At 38.4% G+C, this 18,018-nt stretch overlaps 2 protein-coding genes across 2 annotated transcripts in view; one reads left to right on the forward strand and one right to left on the reverse strand.

Moving 5' to 3' along the window:
* The window catches only part of LOC149064380 (BAI1-associated protein 3-like), a 462,395-nt gene that overhangs the window by 47,010 nt on the left and 397,367 nt on the right, over window positions 1-18,018 (reverse strand). The gene's annotated exons all lie outside the window — the stretch shown is intronic.
* On the forward strand, window positions 6,320-13,229 carry LOC149064382 (uncharacterized). Its single transcript, XM_089254842.1, has 4 exons — window positions 6,320-6,432; window positions 10,467-10,569; window positions 12,655-12,737; window positions 13,092-13,229. Exons 1-4 carry the CDS (start codon window positions 6,397-6,399, stop codon window positions 13,131-13,133), a joined length of 264 nt encoding a protein of 87 aa, XP_089110968.1. The 5' UTR covers window positions 6,320-6,396; the 3' UTR covers window positions 13,134-13,229.

An 18,018-nucleotide genomic window follows, 5' to 3' on the forward strand; every position in this document is an offset into this window, starting at 1 on the left:
AACACACGGCACGTTAACACATATATACGAAATGATAATACACGGACACACAGTCAAAAGACATCTCTACTCTGCAAGAAACCAAAGCCTTCTCCCCCAAACAGCGGAAGAGAGGCTAAGAAAAGGCGCGCGCACATAACGAGGTGTTGGCAGGTTTATGCTATTCGAAACCAACACCTACACACTCTTGCCGACAGCATCGCCACAGTACTCCCCCACGAGTCCGAAGGACGTTAAGCTTGATAAGGTGTTACAAAACGGACTTTCCGTCCGGACCTCGTGACGAAGCCCTGTGGCGAGGCTGGGGCATTACATATAGATGATTTGCGAACATTAGATTCTTTGCATTCGAGAGAATTAAACAAAAATGCAGGTTTTAAACGATCAATAGAAATACACTTAGATTCATTATTGATACGCAAAGTAAAAAATTTATCAGTCCTATTCAAAACTTCATAAGGTCCTTGGTAAGGCTGCTGTAGCGAACGCCTTACAGTGTCAACCCTCACAAAAACGTGTGTGGATCTGGCCAAGTCCTTGTGCACAAAAATGTTTTTTGAGGAATGATTGGACAAAGGCGAAGGACGAAGCTTTGACATAGTCATACGCAAGTTCGTGACATAATCAGATTTTGAGGTGTGCTTACCGGAATCTTTGAAGAAGTCTCCTGGTAACCTCAGAGATGTTCCGTAGACCATGTCCGCCGGCGTAGCACCAAAATCAGGTTTGAAACTTGAGCGTATCCCGAGTAGAATGGTAGGAAGAACGTCAACCCATCTTTCAGTGGCGTGACACATGATGGCAGCTTTCAAGTCCCTGTGGAATCTCTCGATGGCTCCATTGCTTTGTGGGTGGTAAGCGGTAGTACGCACCCTGTCCACACCCAGCAACTTCGCAAGAGATCGGAAGAGTTCAGATTCAAACTGAGAACCCCTGTCCGTAGTAATGCGTTCTGGAACGCCAAAACGGGAGATCCAATTCGACAGGAAAGCGAATGCCACAGTTTCAGCAGTCTGATCGGGTACAGGAATAGCTTCCGGCCATCTGGTGAATCGGTCACTGCAAGTCACAACGTAGCGATTTCCTTTACTTGGTGGAAGTGGACCCACGATGTCAATATGGACATGCGAGAACCTTGCGGAAGGTAATCCGAATGCACCAATAGGAGAATGTGTGTGACGACCAACTTTGGATCGCTGGCAATGGATGCAAGTTTTGCACCACTCTTTGCAGTCCCTTTCTAAAAATTTCCAGATGAATCGTCTGCGAACCATTTCAGTAGTAGCTTGGGCGCCAGGGTGGGAGAGGTTGTGCACTGCATCAAAAATAGCGCGGCGAAACGTTGACGGTACGTAAGGTCTAATTGAACCAGTGGAAACATCACACTGTAGAGTGACTTCAGGAGAACCGAAAGTCATTGGTTTTAACTCGAGACCTGAGTCCATTTCACGAAGTAATCGCAATTCTTCCTCATCCTGAGCGCGAGCCATCTCGGCGAAATCGATACTAGGAGGTATTTCAATTTCCGATATTCTTGAAAATGCATCGGCTACTGCATTTCGATCGCCTGAAATGTGCTTGATACGGGTTGAAAATTGACTAATGAATTCTAGATGACGAATCTGCCTAGGTGAACATTTTTCACTTTTTTGGGAAAATGCATAGACCAATGGTTTGTGGTCTGTGAGAATTTCGAAGTCAGATCCCTCCAGCATATGTCGAAAATATTTAATTGCTGAATATATCGCTAGCAATTCTCGATCGTACGCACTGTATCTGCGTTCAGCTGAAGTTAGCTTACGCGAGAAGAATCCTAATGGCTGAGTTTGATCATTAACTGCTTGATTCAAAACTCCGCCAATCGCGAAATCAGACGCGTCGACAGCTAGAAGGAGATGCGCACTTGAAATAGGATGAGCCAATAGAGCAGCATTGGAAATCATTTCCTTGCATGACTCGAATGCAGATTTTGCTTCCTCAGACCAGACGATTTTTGTTTTATCCCGTTTTTGTTTGCCTTTAACTAGATCATGTAAACATGCTTGCGTAGAGGCAGCGTTTTTCATGAAACGATGATAAAAATTTATTAGTGCCAGAAAACGTCGCAGCTCATCGATTGTGTTGGGCAATGGATAGTCCAAAAGTGCGGTAACACGATCCGGCAACGGGGAAATGCCCTTTTCTGACACAAGATGACCTAAAAACTGAATTTCTTTGAGTCCAAATTGGCATTTGTCAGGATTGAGAACTAAACCGTATTCGCTTAGTCTCTTGAACAACACATCGAGATCTTGTTCATGCGACTTCTCATCAGCTGACGCAACAAGAATGTCGTCTAAGTAAACATAGCAGAAGTCGAGATCCGAGAGGATGCTGTCAACGAATCGTTGAAATGTTTGTGCGGCGTTCCTGAGCCCAAAGGTCATGAAAACATACTCAAAGAGACCGTGCGGTGTAATCACAGCCGTCTTGGGAATATCACTTTCTTTCACAGGAATCTGGTGGTATGCCTTTACAAGATCGAGTTTAGAAAATATTCTTTTTCCAGCCAGACCGAAAGAAAAGTCTTGAATATTGGGAATAGGATAACGATCAGGAGTAGTTACGGCATTCAACCGACGAAAATCACCACATATGCGCCAACCACCTGTCTTTTTTGGGACTAGGTGGATAGGACTAGCCCAAGGGCTTTTGCTAGGACGAATGATGCCTTGCTTCAAAAGCAAGTTAAATTCTTTCTTGACGGCAAAAAGTTTTTCAGGAGAAAGACGTCTAGCCTTTGCGAAGACGGGAGGCCCTGATGTTTCGATGAAGTGGATAATGGCATGTGGTTTGGGTTGAGAATTTAAGACCGAACCAGTGAGATTTGGGAACTTGGTCAAAATTTTATGGTATGTAGTGGCACCAGAAACTGTAGTTAGACCGAGAGAAGGACCAGTGGTAACGACACCAAGAGAGTATAGAGTTGTCAAATTATCAACCAACCGGCGATTCTTGACATCAACAAGTAAACCGAATCTCTCCAAGAAATCGGCACCCAAAATAGGACTTGTGACGTCGGCCACTAAGAAATTGAATGAGAATATTCTCCTCAGTCCGAGATCAAGTTCAAAATGCTTAGTTCCATATGTGTGAATTTTAGTGCCATTAGCCGCATATAACGAAAGGTCGTCAGGCTTGGAAACTTTGGCAAGTGATTTAGGAAAACAGCTCACAGCTGCACCACTGTCAACAAGAAAACGAATTTTCGATTTTCTATCACAAATGAATAAGCGACTTTGAAAGTGGCAATCTCCGGCCGCCGCTGTAACAGGATTGCCCACTAGTTTTCCGAGTGTTGGCAAGGTGAAATGCAACGATGTGCTTTTTCACCATATCGAGCATGATACCAGCACAATTTGCGTCGATCGGAGCGATCTGAAGATTTTTTCCGCTCACGAGTTTTCGAATTGTTTCGCGACCGACCTCTGTATTGGTTTCGAGAACGAGAGAGCTCTTCGACTCGTGTAGCGAGCGATGCAATTTCTTTTTTAAGCTCATGCAACTCTGAAGAAGGCAGAGGAGGTTGAGACACCTGAGAAACGACAGCGTTGAAACTCGAAGCTTCTAATATGCGATCAGCTATCTGAGCTAAAGAGTCAAGAGGATCCCGACAAATCGACAAAATTTGTTGAACACTGACGGGTAATCTTTGCTGCCATAATGTGCTCAAAACATCATCACTGATTGTGTTATTCGACAAGTTTCGCATCTCACAAAGTAGCTGGGACGGTTTTTTGTCGCCTAGCTCGCACTCATGAAAAAGAGATTTCAAGCGAGCAGTTTCAGATTGAGCAAATCGGGAAAGAATACGTTTCTTTAGAGTCTCATATAAATCGTGTGAGGGAGGATTACGTACTAAATCACTCACGTAAGACAAGATTTTTGTGTCGAGAACGGAAATCACCGAATGAAACTTCGTCTTATCCGCGGTAATGCCTGCCGTGATAAACTGGGATTCCACTTGAAGGAACCATAAATCAACGTCGGCTTCCCAAAATGGAGGCGCACGGAATGAAACACGTGAGACTTCGGTTCCCGAAAGGGAAAGTTCAGTCTGACTAGCAGTTGCTTGCGGATTTGCCATAGCGAAAGAATGAAGACGGCAATAGTCCTACGAAAGAGAGAAATATTCACTCACCACGAAACTGAAATTAAAATCCACATTGCAGAGAGGTATTCATGATTCGTTGTAACGAATCCGATAGTCCTGAGTCACCAGTTTGTGGACACCATATGTAGTTGCCGGAGGTGATAATGACATTTAAATTGAAGTAGCTATTTATCCATAGTTAAATTTTATTTGACTCCACTAAGACTGTTCAATTCTAGATACGGTTAAATATACGGTTTATTAATTAGAAGAAACACACGGCACGTTAACACATATATACGAAATGATAATACACGGACACACAGTCAAAAGACATCTCTACTCTGCAAGAAACCAAAGCCTTCTCCCCCAAACAGCGGAAGAGAGGCTAAGAAAAGGCGCGCGCACATAACGAGGTGTTGGCAGGTTTATGCTATTCGAAACCAACACCTACACACTCTTGCCGACAGCATCGCCACATATCTTTCTTTAATTCTGAAATTATATCTTTCTTTAAGTTTAAACTTTCACCAATTCTGAAATTATATCTTTCTTTAATTCTGAAATTATCTCTTTCTTTAATTCTGAAATTATCTCTTTCTTTAATTCTGAAATTATCTCTTTCTTTAATTCCGAAATTATCTCTTTATTTAGTTCTGAAATTATCTCTTTCTTTAATTCTGAAATTATCTCTTTCTTTAATTCTGAAATTATCTATTTCTTTAATTCTGAAATTATCTATTTCTTTAATTCTGAAATCGTCTCTTTCTTTAATTTTGAAATTATCTCTTTCTTTAATTTTGAAATTATCTCTTTCTTTAATTCTGAAATTATCGCTTTCTTTAGTTCCGAATTGCGTTCCTGGATTGGAGTATGCCGTAAGGATTGGAAGACCTTACCTACAGATGGACATAAACTTGGTGAAGGGGCTGCAGAGCGCGTGCTCTTGTTGGCACACAATGTCCGAGCTGTGAAGAAAGGATTGATTTCTTGTTTTATATGTTTACACTGGAAGAACTCAGGTGTCGGACGTGGGGGGGGGGGGCATGGTCCAAGTATTCATAATTTTCAACGGGATGGATAGGATGGAACATAAATGTGAGATTTTAATCATAAACTATAATTATTATTTACACACAGTTACAGACATTATCCCAATACGTCTTTCGTCCACCGCGTCGTCAATCCTTCTCCTCGTTCGCACGCGCGCCACACGCACTCGCCAACTAGATTCCGGCATGTTGCGCCATCTTTCCCACATAAATTATTAAAACGCCGATTGATTCAACTAGGGGCAGCAGTATCGATGGGAAAGGGACAATTCCAGGTTGTGGTGTCAGTGAGTTTTTCCATGAAGGGATGTTAATAAACGGAATAGCTTACCTCCGGGACTCGTGAATTCAAACTCAATTGACACGTTTGAAGCGAAATACGATAGACACAGTAGGAAAAATCGAGAAGCTATCCATACTTACATGAAACAACCATATTTTTATGACAGTGTATTATAAATATGATTAATTATCAGTTTTCTCTTCAATGGTATATGCTTTTATATTGGGTTGCTTACATTTGACATCGATATTTTTTATGGGCATAATTCTTTTAGACACTTCTTTGGCCAATTTGCCTGTTGTGGTATTTGTTAAAAGGTCCGCACAGGAATGTGTACTAAGCGCATGTACGGTTAAGTAGTAGTATTAATTATAGAAACATATATTACTACTACTATTACTAAACCAGACATGCACCTCGTCCATATCCCTCTGCGGAACTTCAAACGAATTGGCACACGTTGGAATGTGCGTGTACGTTTAGTGGGAGAAAGCTTGTTTCTGTGTAATGCGTGTAGTGCTGCCATCTGCAATGAATTTTTTTTTTAATTTATGAGTTTTTTTCGCAGCTCATAGTGAGTGAAGTGCAATGAATGAATAATTGTAACGTTGTAGGGCTGTTGCTCTCTCTGCGGCGAGACTTTTTAACGTGGAGATCGGCTTGCATTCGTGCCTCGAAATTGGTTATAAGTAGAAACATATGTATAACAGGAGGTGATTAGAAAAAAATTTCCGTGGTTATCACTCCTTTTAAGACGAGTGGAAAAAAAAAAAAAAGAAAGTTCGGTGGAAAATCACCAGGTGTTTTGCAGATAACTTCGACACAGTTATTCAGATAAGAAATGAATGTAAATCGCGTGCAAAGTATTCGGTGATTTATTCTGTCCAATTTCATCGACAGATTCAGAAGGACCACCAACAGTCACAAAAATGCTTAAAATTTTTGTAGCCCTCGTAGTGTGTTTGGTAAGAAAATTTCGATATATCTTTAGTGGTTTTATGAACGCTACATAATTCGTCCGTTAAACCAAATGGGATGTATGGTAACCATACTTGCAAACGGGACCTTTTTTTCAGAAGCAGCTATCATTCGATTATTGTTATAAGAAACCCAGAATCCCGATGTGATCACATTAAGCGGCGTGGACTGTATATGCTATACTCCTTTGTTTTAGTTACATATATTGATGTATTAACATGTTTTAAGATAATGAAAAACTTATTCTTAAATATATCTTACTATCCAGTTTTAAACTTGTTTATTATCTCAAAATATAGTTTTTATCCCAGAAAGAATAAGGTTGTTCATTTGATTACGGGAAAGATTTGGTGGACAGTTGTGTCGCGAGATACACTGCTATTCTGTTATTATGTTTTAGGTGAATAACTTTTTCATATTAAGATAAAGTGGCTGAATAAAATGGATACCTTATAGTTCCAGTTTAACTCACAAATATACAGCACTGGAAGGTCATGGTAGATAATTTGCTTATTTGTATTGGCTAATGACTGAAGAAAAATAGAGAGAGAGGCGGTAGAGAGAAGTTTTTCACCATATAACTAAAATGAAAATTGGGTTGCATATACGGTTGCAAGTTTTGACGTGAATACGTTCTTTGTGCTTTGAATCGCGTGACAGGTAATCACATAACTATAATACCAACAGATTTTTCTTTGAAATAGCTAACAGACGATACCAATGGCGTCTACATGCGTTGCGAACCTCTTGAGAGATACAGCGTAAAACAATTTCGTTACGAATACGGGTCGCGTATCTGGTGCCGAGACCGGAAGAGGTATTAAAACCGTTGTTGTACCGTTGGATTTGTCTACACGCGATCTACCACGAGACATCAAAATACTGATTTATGAATACTTCCTGAGGTATGAGCGCTTAAAGAATTTCGTTACACAACTTTTTTGTGAATGCACCCGGCATCGTCAGATAATTTCAAAAGACATATTCATGTCAGAAAGCACAATAGGAAAAACATTATCAGTTGTTATTGTTGAAACTTACAGCTGTTATGAAGATAAATTCAACAAACGTTACTCGCACGTGATATTAGAAGTACCTAATTCTGTTAAAAAATTGTTAAAACAAGCTTCATTGAAATTTGTTGAAATAGTTTTTATGTAGTATTGAAAACTATCTATTGATTCTTATTTCACGCGTCATATGGCTTTGATAAATTTTATGCAGTTCACACATAACGCTATATAAAAAAGCCAATATAACATCCTTATTGATATTTCCCATCAAATCGTCATGGAAAAAAAAATAGCTGCGATGACTTTGCATGAATCTTCAGTTAAATATTTGAGTTATCAAAGTTAAATATCCAGAGATTATCAGCAGAAAAGGTGTAAAAAAAGCTATTTATTCAGCAAAACCCTGAATAAATAATATACGATTGCAAAAAGAGTTGGTTCTTTAAAAAATAATTGATTTTTTTAAACAATGTATAGGGTATCCTATAAGTCATAATTCAGCGTTTATCTCATCAACCGTTAGTCGTAGAAATATGATTTCAGTTTAAATAATGCTCAAAATGTGTTCAGATATCACCCTGTTTTGGGAGTGAAAATAAAGTGTGCCATAAAATAACAAATCCAAAATTTTATACCGTTCCCCTCGTCCTTTGAATTATAATTTGTTGCCCTGTCTCTTCTGAGGGCACCGAAAAAGCGATCCGCGTTTCTAAGTGCAATGTTGGCTGAGATATTTGAACTCAAAAAATCGCTAAAAAGCTTCGAAATAACAGCATAAACCAATGACACCGCTTTCGTTCCTGAATTATATTGTTCTTTCCCAACTTTTTCTGGTTTTTTGAATCTAAATATCTTAGCGAACATTGCACTTAAAAACGTGAAATTTTTTTATTGGCCGGACAGGAAACGACTTTACTTTCTAATTGGAAGTTCGAGAACAGTAGAACCTTATAAAAATGAAGATCTTTTTTATTTTATTACACACCAGGCCCCCCCGGCTTTTGAAAATACACTAAAAATGGTGTGTATATATATATATATATATATACACACAAATATATACACTCATGTCCATAAATTAAGGATAATGATAGCTCCGGCAAATAAAGGTTCAAGAACAAAAACGATGGTGTACGTATGATACCATTCATAAAAACTACGATTTTTGCTCCCTGGAGCAATAGTAAAAAATAACCTCCTTTACAAAAACTTACTATTACATGGTTGGTATGACGGTTAATACATTGTATGTCTCCCATGCGATGAAATACAGTCCGTACAACGCCTAGGTATGCTGAGTATCAAATTATCGATCTGATCTTGGGGAAGATCACTCCACTCAGCAAGCAATGCTCTCCGAGGTTCCGGTACACATGTAGGAGGTGGTTGACGGGCTGCAACTCGTCGGCCAAGCATGTCCCACACATGCTCTATCGGATTCAAGTCCGGTGAGAATGCCGGCCATTCCATACGGGTTATATCCTCAGATTAAAGGCATTCGTTTACGATGTTTTCTCGGTGTTATCATCCATAAACACAAATTATGCGCCCATGGCACCCCTAAACAAACGTACATGTTGTTTCAGAATGATAACCCGATAAATTTGGGCTTTCATGGTTCCGGTTTGAACATGCAGATCTGTTCTGGAACCCAGTATAATTCCACCCCAAACGAGCAATGCTGCATAACCGTAACGGTGTCGTTCAATGATGTTGTCTTGGCGGCAACGGGTACCTGGCGTTCTCCATATGAAAGTCCGACGTGAATCAGACTGCAAGCTATACCTGGACTCGTCGGAAAACATCACACAAGCCCACTGTGACGATGTCCACATTGCATGTTCTCTACTCCAGGCTAATCGCTGCCGACAGTGAGTTGCCGTGAGCGGAACACATCTGACAGGCCTGCGAGCATATAGACCAATATCTCCCAAACGTCTGTACACGGTTTGCCTTGAAACTGTGGTACCCCTGGCTGCATATAGCTGACGAGACAGGTCGGCTGCTGTGCTCCGTCTGCTTCTTTTGACAGTTACTGCCAAATACCGGTCTTCATTCGGCGTTGTAACTCGAGGGCGACCTGTACTGTAACGTCTACTGACATTTCCGTTATCTTGGAATCGTTGCCAAAGCCTAGAGATGACACTTTGGGCAATTCCAAGTTCCTCGGATACTTCCATCTGAGTACGCCCACAAACCAGGCGGCCGATAATTCTACCACGTAAAAAATCATCCACATGCGTCCTCTGTGTCATAACTATTCGCTTATGGCACTGAGCGCCTTACAGAAAACTCTTGAGGACAATTTCACTTCTTTGCCACCATTCCTTATATACCCCCCTCTTACACTCTCGTCATTGTGACGTACTATCGGCATCATCTGGTGGCTTCCTGAAATTTGCATATCATTCTTGCAGATGTGTGTGATAATTCTACAGGTGAAATTTGTACTTTAGATTTCGATTTCCGTGTGATTCTGAATTACCTGAATTTATGGACATGAGTGTATATACATACAATTAGTACATGAGCTTTGCCCCGCCCCCCCCCCGGAAAAAGTTGAAATGACGGCCCTGTGACACACTGTACTTTCACTCTCGAAACTGGTACGCTGGGAAAGAGGAGCAACGAAAAAGGAGGAAACATAAATCCTCTTCTATCAAGTAAGGGCTGTTCAATTTCTTTGATGTTGTGCTTGCAGCCTTGTCTCGGTAGGCGTGGTCTCAGAGCTGCTGTGTGACGTCACAGCACTGCTAATCTTTTTTGTCCCCGCAGACGACATCAGCTTACAAAACGTGCTGTATTGAAGAAGATTATTTGAAATTTTAGTTGCTTATTTTTTACTGTTTTCTTGAGAACACATTTGGAGCAATTTTTAAACCTAAACCATACCACTACAATGGATAGTGGATAGTTGATCAGATAAAGGCCGAATCCAGGCGACCTTGTATATATATATATATATGTATTTTAGCATCGATAAAAGCGCATTATTTAATTAAAATCAGGTTCTGGTGAATGGTGAACGCTACTGCGATTGCAATAGTAACCAGTGTTGCGTTAGAGCCTCCAGCTACTTATCGGGTCGATGCAAAAACGTTGGAGCTGAAGGTAAGAGAGAAAGCAGATGAACCTTCAACACGATACTTACATAATACTAAAGTTCATACATTTGCCATGAGATTTTTCCTGATATCACACATTAATCTTGTACACGTAAAACTTAAATAACTATGGGGTATTTCAGAAAAGACTCCACTTAAGTTTGAAATAATATACTACTGTAATTTTTGGGAACAACGACACTGTAGATAGAAAGAGGATATAAGCGGTAGGTTTGATGGGTACAACTTTACAACTTGAATTTTAACTATCTGGTTTGCAAAATTAGTAACAATTTTAATTAACAGACGCTGCGCACTTCCAAATTTTTCCGTTAAGAGGGATATTTTAAGGTAATTTTTTACAGTAGCCTCGTTTACGTGAGCAATTTTGAGGTAACATTGGAAGTTATGGGGTTCGCTTGACGACTTTTAGTTCTCGCTGGGAAAGAGGAGGAAAGAAAGAGGAGGAAACATTTGCACCCTTTTCTATCAGGGCTATATAGTAAGGACTGTTTAATATCTTTGATGCTGCGCTTGCCGCCTTGACTCAGTGGACGTGGTCTCAGCGCTGCTGTGTGACGTCACGGCAACGCTACTCTTTTTTTCCCCGCAGATGACATCAGCTTACAAAACGTAGTGTATTGAAAAGGAATTTTTTAAATTTTGTTATATGGCTTTTATCTACGAACGATTTTTTAAATATTGAATATTTTAATTTTTCCTCCTTATTGTGGCCTTTTGGAGCGCGTACTGTATTAGTACTTTGGACATGACGTTGGACTAGATTTTTGTTCGCACAAACACACACTCATGCTACAAATGCTATTTGTAAGTCGTCAGACAGCCTCTTTGGGCTGAGAAAAGACGAAATAAATTAAATTCTGTTCTGTTAAACGAATAAGTATTTGTGGAATAAAATGTTAAGTCGAAACCTGTTGAAGAGTTCTTAGGCTTTCTTAATCCGAAAATATTAGTGTTATTGTAGTTTGTGATTTCAGGAAGGTGTTCGTAATTAGAATTGAGAAGAGAATCATACTATTTTTGGAGAATCTTTATCATAATCCATTTATTAATATATTGTCGTATGCGCAGTGACACCAAGATTATGACCCTGGGAGATATGGTGTAGCTTCGTAGAGTTACAATTTGAAAGTGCTTGAAAGCAATTACATTAGGATTTCTAGTATTCAATGCAGGAGCTGCATAAAGCAGTGTACGAACGTATAATAATTTTGTATAAAAAGAGTTTGCCATTTAAAGAAGGAGTTGTATTTTGCCTGCAAATTTTTCTAAGAGCCTCTTGTGTTTGTTTGGTTTTTTTAACATCTTCCAAAAAAGCGAAGGGATTAAGATAGATACATAATTTCGCCAAAACCGGCATTTTTAAATTCCAGGCCCACCCATTAAACGTATGATTTTTTCCACTTTATATCTGTCTCTGTTAAAAAGTTAATAAGTCCTTTCTGAAATACCATGCATCACTGTGTGAATCGTATTATTTGAAAAACCGTAATTCATTTATGGACACCCTAGAGAAGTTGATGACTGAAATGGAATTCATGAATTAGATTTCCCCTCAACTTTAAAGAAATTTTAGAGTTCCATACATGAATGTTTTTCCCCGTTAAAGTAAAGATAAAAAAAATCACTGCCGACGAAAGAATGTGAGGAGGGGGGGGGGTGGGGAAGGGAAACGTCAAAACTATCTTTCGAAGTTATATGAAAATGATAAATGAAGAAACTTTTTTTACAAAAATTTGATTATTTTAAAATTTTGAACTTTTCTGTATAAATTTCGATTAAAAGAGCAGCAAAAAAACATCAGCTGAGTCTTCAAAACTCAATATATGAGATCAAAGAGATAGAATATCTATTACACAGAAGCAAATACAAAGTTCGAATCCGATCTGAATCTGAAATGCCAATATACAGAGGTTCGCATACGGGTGGAAATCACACAGTCTATAAATATTCTTCGTATGAAAAATGAAAGACAAAATCCTGCCATTGAAAAACTCGAAAATCTTTCCTAGAGAATATAAAATGAAAAATAATATTTTCAAGTCTCACGGTATATAATTTTTTTTTTAAGGTGACCGTTGTGGATTCCTTGAAGCAGATGGATATCATTACAGGACCTACTGTGGTTGCGGACCTGGTCTCAAATGCGTTCTGGTAAGTTCAATCTCAGTACAAACTCGTATTGAAAGATCAGGACTGGTATCAATCGATTCTAAAAACTTTAAAGAATATTTTTGAAAGTACAAAGCTACGTACTCTGCATGTAATATGCAAACTTTTATATACATTTTCATACATAAAATTTTTATCTGCAATTATTCTAGGTTAATCTGCTTCAGAGGCTGTATATTTTTAGATATGTATCGATCTTATCAACATCTTAATTAAAAATTGTCTATTGTTTTCTAGTTTTATTTATAGTTTAATTATGAAAGATACTTGCTAAACAAATAGCAAATAACGATTGTTTATAAATAAATAATTTACATTTATTTTTTTCACTCATAGACTTACGCTGGAACTGACCGATACGCATGTCAAAAGGAGTAGACGACGGGCAAAGAAGAATCAAGTTCTGAAGACCGAATCTCTTCTGTAACGTCGAAGAAATATCCAATAATAAAGATTCGAGATAATAGAATGAAATATTTTGTTGCCTTTATAGATGTACTTTCCTCAACCTATGCTACGTGTAGCTCTGAGAGTATGTGAAAAATCACCAGCTATTGCGGAAAAAAATGAGTAAAGCACAGAAAAATTTCAAAAGATTAGCAAAATTCTTACGCAGTTTTTCATCAGAACGAAAGCCTTATACGCATATCGGAAGATGTAAGCAAACACCCTATGTATTTTCAGAAGAAAATTAGCATCCTACGTATTTCTATAGAGGCAAGAAAGCATCCTAGAATGCAATTATAGATATAGACAAAGCTCGTATCCATCCTTCAGGCATTTCTCAGAGGTCCAGGAGATTAGTAAGAATTATATTCAGTTCTAGGGATGTGCAAGCAATTTACGCAATTCGGAAGGCACACATACATGACAACCTTCTATGCATTTCTATAAGACGGTACGTTGATTTTTACAGGTCTTTAGGTAGGGCTCCATGAAATTCATGGCTGATTCACCCGCTATCTTTGAGTGAGGTTTGGCCCCAGTATTATCGCTACCCCGTAAAAACGTTTCGCCACAGAAAGCAACAAGCCTACAACAATACAAATATTCAATCATTACGCTTCACTCATAGTTAGAAAAATTGATGGCAGATGGAAGCACCACGCATAACAAGCATTACACAGAAACAAATTTCACGTCAGGTTCACAACACACACATTCCAACATGTACCAATTCGTTAGAAGTTCCGCAGTGGAATATGGACGAGGTGCATGTATGGTTCCGTAGTAGTAGTATTACAGCTATAGTCAATCGCTGTTCCTTTTCTAGCTTTTTTCAACGATTAGACGTCACTTTGAACAAAAAACTGGTTTTGCCGTTCGGGGGGGGGGATAATTATAAAGCATCCCACGTATTTCTGGAGATACGTGACACTTATACAAAAAATTAATGCATTACATGCATTTCTAGGTAAAAGCAAGTATCCTATGCAATTCACAACGTACGCACACCCACCTTCTATGAATTTCTAGAGGGTCCACAAGACTTAGATACATTTTTAGGGATATGAAAGCTTTTTACGCATTTCTAGATACACAAGTCTCATATGCATGTCTAATGCGTTATATGCATTATTCGGAATACGCAAGCTTCCTAAAAATTCCTAGAGTTTCTACACTGACGTGACGTGACAATCACGTCACGTCAGAAACGTTGTGAATTTTTATTCATGAAAATTCTGTGACGTGGGAATTGAACGCCACATAATTTCCACAAATCAGAATTCACAACGTCTCTGACGTGTCACGATAATCACATCACGTCAGTGCAGTGTGTTTCGACTTTAACACGCTCACTGCTAATGAAGCCATGGTGGCGTCATGAAGGACTTGTACCGGGGGGGGGGCGTACAAAACTTGTTTTAATCTTAAAACAAAAATTCGCCCCACGGACTCGACAAGCAATTTAGGCCCCGCAGTGAACGTGTTAAGGGTTCTTTAGGGAAGGCACGGTAGTCCCCCACACGAATTTTACGCGTTTACAAATGGTATTGGAAGCATGAGAAGTTGGAACCACTGCTATATGCAAATTGTTTTACTGTATTCTAAAGAACACAATTCGAAAATTCCCTTTTTTTAGAACGTCATAACACGAGAGATCAAAAATCCATAAATCGGAAAATAATGCACTAATCAACGAGTCTTCTAAACGCATGTCTGAGTTACAACTTACCCAGAAAAACCAGAATTGTTAGAAAATAGCTGCACATATTCACTGAAAGTCACAGAAGAGTTCAAAACACTAAAGTTATAACTTTATGTTTTTACCAATATCTAAAAATCATGCATAAACTTTAAAGTTTCGAATTCTTTTGTGACTTTCAATGAATATCTGCAGCTGTTTTCTAACATTTCTGGTTCTTGTGTGCGTAAATTGTAACTCAGCCATCTTCAAAAAAAAAAATGTCACCAGCCAAAAAATCGACATGTACGTGCAACGTGGACGAAGTTATAGGTCCAAGTTTCTTAAAAAAAATGACCACGGATCACGTCTCAGCTGTTATCAGACGTATCTCTGATCTTCTTTGCCTGTACGAAATACGATGCCATCGGTCATCTTGATTATCGCACCGTGACTCGGATACAAAACCATTTTCGTGCTTATTTTCTTTTATCACAAGAAGGAGAATTTCACATTTTATAATAATACTTTCGGTATGAAACTGGAAAAGAGTACTGAAATCATTTCTAGAGTTTTAAGGTATCTGACACTAAGTTCGAGAGCACTTTACTATGAAATGGTACTGGAGGAAACATTAACAGCAATTTTTGATGGGAAGTGTCTGGAAACGGTGAAAACAGTAACAAACTTTGGTCCCCACCGGTGTCATTTTCTATAAAAAAGTCTTATGTCAAGTTTTAGGCAAAATTCACGTAATATTCGAAACACGATTGCAGAAAAAAATGTTTTTAATGTAATGTTTTGTGATTTTCGCAGTATACATTCAGCTAATGATGTTGCAGGTTATGAACCTGCAAAATGTAAGGTCTATCGCATATATTTTTTGAATTACAGCGTTTTATAGACGAAATGCAGGACGAAATTTCAAAAAATTCACACGTACATTAACGTATTTGAATATAATCCTTTAAATTTGGTTCCCTTGGGGAATATGTACTATCCCCAAATGGAAGGGGGAATATGTACTATCCCAAATCCTTTAAATTTGGTTTATAACCAAATTTAAAGGATTGTATCATATGCGCTCATAAGTTACATTCAAATATGTTGATGTACGTTTGAATTTTTTGAAATTTTGTCCTACATTTCGTCTATAAAACGCTGTAATTCAAAAAATATATGCGATAGACATTAGATTTTGGTTTATAACTTCAACAGTATACAGGGTGTTTCAAAAAGAATCACCCGATTTGAAATGCGTATATTAAGAAAAATATTGAACATAGACAATTAAGATTAATTTTATATTTCATGGTTAATCATGAAGTTTTTTTACAAACTTAATTAAAGGGGCTCAATATGACCACCTCGGGATGCATGGCATATGTCTATAGGGTAGTTAAATTCATCCCAAACTTTTGGGAGCATTCTTGCATCCACGGCTGCTGCTATGCGTATCTTCAGTTCGGCTAATGTAGCTGGAAGGGGAGGCACACACATATATAAACGTAGTCTTTTATAAACCCCTACAAGAAGAAAACGCGCTCTGTGAAGTCCGTCCAGCGATCTTGGAGGCAAGCGATGTTTAACTGAATCGCCAGGTCCCGTAGGGCCGATCCATCGTTTACGAATGCGATTTTTCAAAAATTCTCGAACGTCCAAGCTCCTGTGTGGTGGTGCCCCGTCCTGCTGGAAAATGAAGTCATCCAAATTGGTTTCTAACTATGGGGAAAGCCAATCTTGATAGAAACTGAAGTGGCGGCCGAAGGAAGAGCGTCAGCGCTATCTGTCGGCAACTGCGTGAAACTCGAGATTTCCCTCTTTCTAGCTATACATTATTCGATCAAAACGGATTGAAAGCTGAATAATTATGATTTTTTTTAAATCGGATGATTCTTTTTGAAACACACTGTATAGCAAAATATTATATTAAAATTTCGTAATGATACAATGAATAGATTTTTAAAACTCAAGTGAGAGAAATGTCAAAAATATCATTCTTCGTAAAACACGTTTAAAGTTTTTATTCACGGATTATTTGTATGTACAAACGCAACGCTAAAGTGGAGGTTACTCCAGTTCTGAGCGACATATAAAAAATCTAGGCTTGTTTTGGAATCACAAAAAATAGGGCTCTCGTAAAAAATAAAAATTGTGATATTTTCTTCCAAAATGACGTTTTTCAACGTAGTCGGATACCTTAAATTTAAAATTATTTTCTAAAAACTGAAGTGAAATTTTTAGAGAAACCATCTCAGTGATTTCAACTCAACGCTAATTACAAAATCGTTTCCGTATCTAATTAATTTGTATTGATTTTAATCTCCGGGAAATCAAAGTCTTGCTCTTTAAAACTTTTTTGAAGGAAGAAAAAAAATCATTCTAAAGTACTTTGGAGAGGAATTTTAAGATATTTGATCGCTAAGTAGATCTCATTTAATGACATTTTAAATTAGCTTCCATTATTTTACTTGGAAAATGTTTTTCCTTCGCCTGAAAGTTTACGAGTTTAATAGGTATTTCCCCATCGTTGCCTTCACCTTACAGTGACCGGGATCGTGTGATTTGCATATCTCATGAGACATGGGATTGGGTTTTTACCGTTTTATGGTTGCTCGAGACGACATCAACATTCGTGGCAAGACACGAGTCACGATTGAAGATACATTTCAAAGATGTTAGATTTCAAATTAATGGCGGAAATGCCTCCTTCGCGACCCACAAATACCTACTTTTTTAAAGGAATACAAAACTCTCGAATTTTTTTTGTTTGTAAGGAAATAAAAGCTTATGACTGTGTTGCATCAACAAATGGGGTGAGCTTAAATGAAAATTCGAAGTACGTATTTGCAGCGTAGAAATGGGTATTATGTAAAACTTTTTTATGAAATTCAAATGCCCATTGTTTTTGTATTTCGCATAACATGTTTTGCCCTTAGTTCATATAAGACTGTTCTTCAACTTTTTTTACGAAAGTAGTTGAACATTTTTGTGGGACGGCAGAAATAGCGGAGAAATAATTTGCGGAACTGCAGAAATAACTTACCGGCCGACAAAAGATAAAGAGGAGGAACAAAACGAGAATATAGCAGTATTTTCATTTTTGGATCAGCAGAAAATAAATATGTATGGGGAAAA

This window comes from Pholcus phalangioides, unplaced genomic scaffold (genome assembly GCF_987345545.1).
Source record: "Pholcus phalangioides strain wild (caught in Gottingen) unplaced genomic scaffold, Ppha-v1.0 ptg000042l_1, whole genome shotgun sequence".
Classification (NCBI taxonomy): domain Eukaryota; kingdom Metazoa; phylum Arthropoda; class Arachnida; order Araneae; family Pholcidae; genus Pholcus; species Pholcus phalangioides.

Coding starts and splice junctions, on each gene's coding strand:
- LOC149064382 (XM_089254842.1), top strand. CDS start 6,397: ATGCTTAAAATTTTTGTAGCCCTCGTAGTGTGTTTG. Junction 6,433..10,466: donor TAGCCCTCGTAGTGTGTTTG/GTAAGAAAATTT, acceptor AATTAAAATCAG/GTTCTGGTGAATGGTGAACG. Junction 12,738..13,091: donor CTGGTCTCAAATGCGTTCTG/GTAAGTTCAATC, acceptor TTTCACTCATAG/ACTTACGCTGGAACTGACCG.